This window comes from Procambarus clarkii, chromosome 44 (genome assembly GCF_040958095.1).
Source record: "Procambarus clarkii isolate CNS0578487 chromosome 44, FALCON_Pclarkii_2.0, whole genome shotgun sequence".
In the NCBI taxonomy this organism is placed as follows: domain Eukaryota; kingdom Metazoa; phylum Arthropoda; class Malacostraca; order Decapoda; family Cambaridae; genus Procambarus; species Procambarus clarkii.
The window spans coordinates 7370241-7378808 of record NC_091193.1 but is presented as its reverse complement, the minus strand read 5'-3'; the positions used below and the strand labels follow the sequence as shown (position 1 = coordinate 7378808).

Here is an 8568-nt window from a genome sequence, read left to right as displayed (position 1 = left end):
AAGGGAACTATCAGGGGGAAGTGCCAAGCAATTACGACTATATAGCACTGGGAAGGGGTCAGGATAAGGATTGGGAATGAAAAGGGGGGAGGGGGAAGGGTGCCCAACCACTTGGACGTTCGGGAATTGAACGCCGACCTGCATGAAGCGAAACCGTCGCTCTACCGTCCAGCCCAAGTGGTTGGACTTGACTCAGTGATGTGTTGAAGCCTCGTAGGTGCTTAAGGAGGGTCACCCTCGCGTGTGCGTGCAAGCACAGAGTGGTCGGCGTTGACTACATGTGGGTAGTTAGTGAAGCAGAGGGCGGGGATGACCTGGGCTACCGTGTACATGCTGGGGGGTGGTGTGGTGGCTCCTGCACCTGCACTACCACCACCCACCTCTCTTGCCCGCCCACCTACTGTGTCCACCACCACCACCACCACCACCGTCACCACCACCGTCACCACCACCGTCACCACCGTCACCACCATCACCACCATTCCACCCACCACCACCATGCACCACCATCCCACCCACCACCACAACCCAACCCACGCCCACCCACCCACCCACCCTCGCTCTTCCTCCAGCACTACAACCACCCATTCCCCCCCTTCCCCCCTAAAAGTCCCCCAAACTCTGTGCTGGCCCGACTTCCCCCTACCAACCCTCTCCCTCCCCCTCCCCCTCCTCCCCCTCCCCCTCCTCCCCCCCCCCCATTCTCAAACTTGGTCCAACTTTAGAAACTTTCTCTGCCCCCTCCCCCCACCCCCTCCCCCTCCCCCCCTCCCCCCTGTCTTAGGTCGCTGGTGCCAGTAATCAATAGGACACGACGGGAAGGGGTACGTCCTTACTCAACTCCCTAATGACCCTGGAACCATCGTCCCCAAAGCATAGTTAGCTCATTGCCCGGCAATTCGGCAGTTTAGTGAGTCCAAATGCTCGTTTTCTACCTTCCAGTGCCGTACACGGTGCCCAATGGGGTCTATAGTCTCGTATGGGAATGCAATAGGTACCCCCATACGGTTACCCAGGGTAGTTCAGAATGGGGGTATGGGGGTAGGAACGAGCAGTAAACGTGGGTGTGTGTGTGTGTGTGTGTGTGTGTGTGTGTGTGTGTGTGTGTGTGTGTGTGTGTGTGTGTGTGTGTGCGTGTGTGTGTGTGTGTGTGTGTGTAGGGCAGAGTGGGAGGGAAGAAGATAGGGAGGGAGGGAGGCGGAGGAAGGTCAGGTGGCGCCACACGCCACTCGACGGTGTTCTGGCGAACTGTTGGCCGCCTCCTGCAAGCCTCCGGTGCAACTCTGTCCACACATGAACACACACACACACACACACACACACACACACACACACACACACACACACGCACAAGGGGAAGTGATGGAAGCAGAATCATGCATGAACTCAAAGCAGATATCACAGAATCCACCCATGGTCTCTCTCTCTCTCTCTCTCTCTCTCTCTCTCTCTCTCTCTCTCTCTCTCTCTCTCTCTCTCTCTCTCTCTCTCTTTTTATATATATATATATATATATATATATATATATTTATATATATATAATCATTATAAACGCTGACTACCTCAGGAACTCAACTCTAGTACCGTGTCTCGTACCGTAACCAGTACAATACCGGTTACCTGTAAGTACTAGGTGCTCCCGAGACCAACATGCTCCTAATACCTTTAACACATTAGAGCCGCTCTAAGTGTATATTTGTGTACGAACCTTGAACGGCCGCCCAAGGTTATCACCACACTCTCTTCCTCTGTCTCCCTCTCCTCCAGCATCCCTCTGTCTCCCTCTCCACCAGCATCCCTCTGTCTCCCTCTCCACCAGCATCCCTCTGTCTCCCTCTCCACCAGCATCCCTCTGTCTCCCTCTCCACCAGCATCCCTCTGTCTCCCTCTCCACCAGCATCCCTCTGTCTCCCTCTCCACCAGCATCCCTCTGTCTCCCTCTCCACCAGCATCCCTCTGTCTCCCTCTCCACCAGCATCCCTCTGTCTCCCTCTCCACCAGCATCCCTCTGTCTCCCTCTCCACCAGCATCCCTCTGTCTCACTCTCACCTCCTTCAAAAATTCAAACCTAGACAGCCAGGATCTCCCCAATAACTTTCACAATTTTTAATTTTCGTATGAATTTTTTCCCGTCTACTTAAAGGTATTTACGTAGAAATTATTGCCCATAAGAATTATCCATTATCCATAATGGATAATTATAATGGATAATAATGGATAGGGGGATTGTCCATAAGAAATTTAGCAATTTTAATAATGTTGTTCCGCTTAATGTTGTGTCTTAAGGAAAACCTGTTCTCAGTATATATATATATATATATATATATATATATATATATATATATATATATATATATATATATATATATACATATATATATATATATATATATATATTATTTATATATATATATATATACATATATATATATATATATATATATATATATATATATATATATATATATATATATATATATATATATATATATAACCCACTATTTTGAAAACATGAGTAAATGTGGACTGTATATTTCGATCCCAACATGGGATGCTCTTGATCAATACTTAAGTAATAATAATAGCGGAGGAATAAGGGCAAACAGAGATGATAGAGGGGGAGATGGGGCAGAATGGAAGAGGGGGGGGGGTATAGGTGAAGAGAAGTGAGAGGGGAGGGAGTGGGTTTGAGAGGGAGGAGAGAGACTCGGACGCAGCCGGGTATCCGATCTTGTTTTATCTAAAGGAGAATTCAAGAGTCCGCAGTGCACCCGGACTCTGCTGGAAGGAATTAAACCCAACTTTGCATGGTTTTGCTTATTTTTCCCCTTACATGATCATATATGGAGCTTCAGCTCTTGGGCCCTGCGTTTAGGTTATGAATGTTTTTATTGCTCAAAACAGGAGTTATATTGGATATCATTGGGTAACATTGGGTATCACTTAACACTGCCCCCAACCACTTGGGCAGGACGGTATAGCGCGCCCATACCCATCCTTGCTTGCCCTAATGTTCATTGTTCTTGTGTATGAGTGTCAGTGTTGCCTTACGTAAGCATGTTCTCCCTCCTCCATCACTGTTCACTTGACCTGCACATATTGCCTTCTTCCTTGTTCTTTATCTTCGCCCATACCTGCCCTTCTTGTCCATCACTACTTGTGCCCCTTCTTGCTCTGGGCTGCCCTTCTCCTGCAGCATACCTGGAGCATTCCTGGAGAGGGTATGCTCCAGGCATGCTGCAGGCATGCTGCAGGTATACTCCAGATATGCTCCAGGTATGCTCCAGGGTCAGAACAGCACAGAGCACGAAGGGCACAACTGTTCACCACTAGGACCCTCTTGCCCATCCTTGTTCCCTTCAGTAGTGATGTTTCTTACACTTGCTAACTAGTGGTGACCCTTCTCGTCTTTCATCAGTATTGATTCCTCTTGCCCTTCATGCTCCCTTACACCCTCCGCCCACCCAGCACTGCAGCAGCCCTTCCTCCACCCTCCGCCCACCCAGCACTGCAGCAGCCCTTCCTCCACCCTCCGCCCACCCAGCACTGCAGCAGCCCTTCCTCCACCCTCCGCCCACCCAGCACTGCAGCAGCCCTTCCTCCACCCTCCGCCCACCCAGCACTGCAGCAGCCCTTCCTCCACCCTCCGCCCACCCAGCACTGCAGCAGCCCTTCCTCCACCCTCCGCCCACCCAGCACTGCAGCAGCCCTTCCTCCACCCTCCGCCCACCCAGCACTGCAGCAGCCCTTCCTCCACCCTCCGCCCACCCAGCACTGCAGCAGCCCTTCCTCCACCCTCCGCCCACCCAGCACTGCATCAGCCCATCTTCTTCCTTCCATCAATCGGGAGGCCGTGATGGTCCATCCATCAGGCACTTACCGACGTACCATGACAGGCTCCGATCCCAGCCTGGAGTCCAACTACCCATCCCCCTTCCTGCTCTCTCTCTCTCTCTCTCTCTCTCTCTCTCTCTCTCTCTCTCTCTCTCTCTCTCTCTCTCTCTCTCTCTCTCTCTCTCTCTCTCTCTCTTCCTCCCTCCCCTACCCCTCTTCACCCTTTCTCTCTCCCTCCTTATCCCTTCCTCTCTCTCATTCCCTTCTCTCTCGTTTCTTTCTCACTTCCACAACTTGGTTATTATCATATCAACATTACATAATTCGTTCATTACATTTCAACTCATTTCTCAATGCCATCCGTCCCTCATCCAACACCTGTTCTGTGACCCACGGAAAATATAATGGAGAAAGTGCTGACCTCACGCTGGATACAGGCTACACGACGCAGTCTCAGAGAACATAAGCAACATGTACAGGACCTGTCATTAATGGTGTCGGACGACCCTATGTTTTGTGACTAAACAAAGGAAACATAGCATCAGACAGGTAAATTACAAGGTGGAATATTAGACTTTTCGAATAGCTTTCACAATTTTTAATTCTCGTATGAAGGTGCCATACGAGGTGCTCGTATGGCACCTTCGAGGGTGCCGTTGGGTGGCAGAAGGTGCCAGCCAATTGCTCCTACTTTTTATATAGTTTGCATACAGCGTTTAATTCGAAAACCTAATTAGTTTAATTAGGTTTAATTAGAAGAGGATTTCTACTAATGTTATATTTGTTCAAAGATGACTAAAAGAACAAACACTAATTATATTATATTTATTATAATTTATAAAAACTAACTATAGTTTTTGCAGTTATAACTAACTTGCATTTATAAAACTAACTATATTATATTTATTATAATTTACACAACATTTCCAACCTGCATTGTTCACTCTCAAGTGAGGAATGACCAGACAGATGAGAAATTATGTGATTTATAACACTGGGAAGTCAAGAGCGTACAAAATTCTGGCAGGTGAAATGCGAAATAAATGAGAAGAGGGAAAGTGGGTTAATAAAATAGGCATACAACATTAAGTCAGGTGATACTGTAATGAGAATACAGGTGAGCCTAGTGGGCATGGTGGGGCGTTCTGGGCACGTCATCATTGCCTTGTTCGCATTCCTGCCTTGCTCTCGTTGTCATAGTGGGGAGAGTGAATGATTATATTTGAGGGTTTATAATAGGTTGTTCTACTTATGTGTAGGGCTTCAAGAATTTGCAATCTTCTTACATCTTAGGCTTTATCTAATCTACGAGGGTTTTTATTCAGCGTTTCTCTTGTTAGAGCGATGTCTTAGGCTTCTCTCGTATGATATTTAGGGGCACCGGATTGACGGTGACAAGTTGAACGCCTCGTGAGCTTGGTCCTAGGCGTTTAACCCGTCGTTTTTTTATATTATCAGTTATAATATGTTTAGTTCCCTTGTTCTAACTGTTACATAGACTCAGCATTATTTACTCATCCACGGGTATTGTTTACACTCATAACACGGGTGTTGGTAAATCAATTTATTCTAAAGTCACTATTAACTCAGTTGAGCATAGTGATGTGAGTATTGTGACGTCACCTGCGGGGTTTAATGTCGCCAGAACAGACCGGAGTTAAGGACTGTGATGCATTCTCCCGCGTGTTGGAGGGATGTCTAGCCACGCTGCAGCAGTGGCCACCGTGCTGCAACTTTACCCTTGGCAAGATTTGCGCAACATTTGGCCACCTCCCGCTGAGAATTGCGAGTGTCGGAGACTCGGCCGGGAGGGGAAGGCGCTGCAACTCATGATGGATGACTTTCAAAGTTTCAGGCGTCCTTTTGTGGTGGTGGGAGCTGCCTCTGTCCTGCCATCTCCCCGGGAGGCGGTCAACTCTTTGTCCAGCCTCCTTTACCACCCCGCTAATCTGTCAGCCATGAGATATGCAGCGGTGGTGGCGCTGTGTCGGGGGCCAGTGCCACCATATCCTCCCCCTACCTCTTTGGCACCCGCCCCCACCACGCCACCCTCCCAAACCCATCCTCACATGCCCCTCCCCCACCTCACATGCCCCTCCCCACCTCAACTGCCCCCTCCCCATCTACAACCCTCTCGCCTCACCTCTACACACACCTGCATCGATTAACTGCGCTTTATTCACGTGGTGTTACTCTTTTCTCTGAGTGTGTGTGAGTATGGGTGTGTGTGCGTGCGTAAATGTGTGTATTCACCTATCCAGCCTGCTGGATCGACCTTTCAGCTCTTGGACCCCGCCTTTCTACCTACCAGTTCTCAAATGCAATATCTCCCCTGATATCACAAGCAGCAGGTGAAAAGAAACAGTGCGCAAACCCTACTGCCCCGCCGCGGGGATCGAGCAAAGGAAACTTGGTTGTGACCCAACAACGTAGCCTACTGTATGTGAGTGTATTTGCGTGTATGCGTGCGCTTGAGTATACTGTACATGTGCGTGCGTATTTTATTGTGACTGGGTGCAGGTGTGTAACACCTATGTTATGTATGTGGGAGTGTGTGTGGGAGTGTGTGCGCGCGTGGGAGTGTGTGCACGCGTGGGAGTGTGTGCACGCGTGTAAAATAGTGTGTGTGGGGGGGGTGTGTGGGCGCGAGTGTATGAGTGTATGTGAATGAGCCTGTATGAGAGTGCGGTGCGTGCGTGAGTGAGTGAGTGAGCGAGTGAGTGCGGGTGGTGGGTCCGCCATGATAGATGACTCCAACTCTCGTCTTGGTGGAGGCCGGGCTGGCTTGGCGCCCTCCCTGCCATCTAGTGGCGGCAGGGCACACCTGGCCCGCCGCCCCCTGCCCGACCCCGCCATCTGTTGCCCAACGCCGCAACCCACCCCAGACCCCCGCCGTCAACCCCACTGTCCTTTTATCTGTCGCTGACCGCAGCTGATCATTGCTGATTACTGCTGATCGCTGCTGATTAGCTGTGCTGCACAGTCAGCTTATTGATGCCGCTCAACCCACCTGGGTGAGCAGGGTGACCAGGGTGAGCGTCGCCACCACCGGCCAGGGTCACCACCACCACCACCGGCCAGGGTCACCACCACCGGCCACGATCACCATCACCACCACCGGCCAGGGTCACCATCACCACCACCGGCCAAGGTCACCACCACCGGCCACGATCACCATCACCACCACCGGCCAGGGTCACCATCACCACCACCGGCCAGGGTCACCGTCGCCACCACCGGCCAGGGTCACCGTCGCCACCACCGGCCAGGGTCACCATCACCACCACCGGCCAGGGTCACCATCACCACCACCGGCCAGGGTCACCATCACCACCACCGGCCAGGGTCACCATCACCACCACCGGCCAGGGTCACCACCACCGGCCAGGGTCACCATCACTACCACCGGCCAGGGTCACCGTCGCCACCACCGGCCAGGGTCACCACCACCGGCCAGGGTCACCATCACTACCACCGGCCAGGGTCACCGTCGCCACCACCGGCCAGGGTCACCACCACCACCACCGGCCAGGGTCACCATCACCACCACCGGCCAGAGTCACCGTCACCACCACCGGCCAGGGTCACCACCACCGGCCAGGGTCACCACCACCGGCCAGGGTCACCACCACCGGCTAGGGTCACCACCACCGGCCAGGGTCACCACCACCGGCCAGGGTCACCACCACCACCACCACTGGCCAGGGTCACCACCACCGGCCACGATCACCATCACCACCACCGGCCAGGGTCACCATCTCCACCACCAGCCAGGGTCACCATCACCACCACCGGCCAGGATCACCACCACCACCACCACTGGCCAGGGTCACCATCACCACCACCGGCCAGGGTCACCATCACCACCACCGGCCAGGGTCACCATCACCACCACCGGCCAGGGTCACCACCACCACCACCACCACCAGCCAGGGTCACCATCACCACCACCGGCCAGGGTCACCATCACCACCACCGGCCAGGGTCACCATCACCACCACCGGCCAGGGTCACCACCACCACCACCACCACCACCAGCCAGGGTCACCATCACCACCACCGGCCAGGGTCACCATCACCACCACCGGCCAGGGTCACCATCACCACCACCGGCCAGGGTCACCATCACCACCACCGGCCAGGGTCACCACCACCACCAGCCAGGGTCACCATCACCACCACCGGCCAGGGTCACCATCACCACCACCGGCCAGGGTCACCATCACCACCACCGGCCAGGGTCACCATCACCACCACCGGCCAGGGTCACCATCACCATCACCGGCCAGGGTCACCATCACCACCACCGGCCAGGGTCACCGTCGCCACCACCGGCCAGGGTCACCACCACCGGCCAGGGTCACCACCACTGGCCAGGGTCACCATCTCCACCACCGGTCAGGGTCACCGTCACCACCACCGGCCAGGGTCACCACCACCGGCCAGGGTCACCATCACCACTACCGGCCAGGGTCACCGTCACCACCACCGGCCAGGGTCACCACCACCGGCCAGGGTCACCATCTCCACCACCAGCCAGGGTCACCATCACCGGCCAGGGTCACCACCACCGGCCAGGGTCACCACCACTGGCCAGGGTCACCATCTCCACCACCGGCCAGGGTCACCGTCACCACCACCGGCCAGGGTCACCACCACCGGCCAGGGTCACCACCACTGGCCAGGGTCACCATCTCCACCACCGGCCAGGGTCACCATCACCACCACCGGCCA

At 53.6% G+C, this 8568-nt stretch overlaps 2 protein-coding genes across 7 annotated transcripts in view; both read left to right on the top strand.

The window, feature by feature from the left end:
* LOC138350103 (uncharacterized) overlaps positions 1-3857 on the top strand; it is a 20688-nt gene extending 16831 nt beyond the window's left edge. Inside the window, exon 4 of the mRNA XM_069300396.1 lies at positions 3419-3857. Within this exon, the coding sequence (XP_069156497.1) occupies positions 3419-3857 (439 nt within the window). The remainder of the gene's footprint in view (positions 1-3418) is intronic.
* Positions 1-8568, top strand: part of LOC123745261 (myelin transcription factor 1) — a 213040-nt gene that overhangs the window by 104383 nt on the left and 100089 nt on the right. The gene's annotated exons all lie outside the window — the stretch shown is intronic.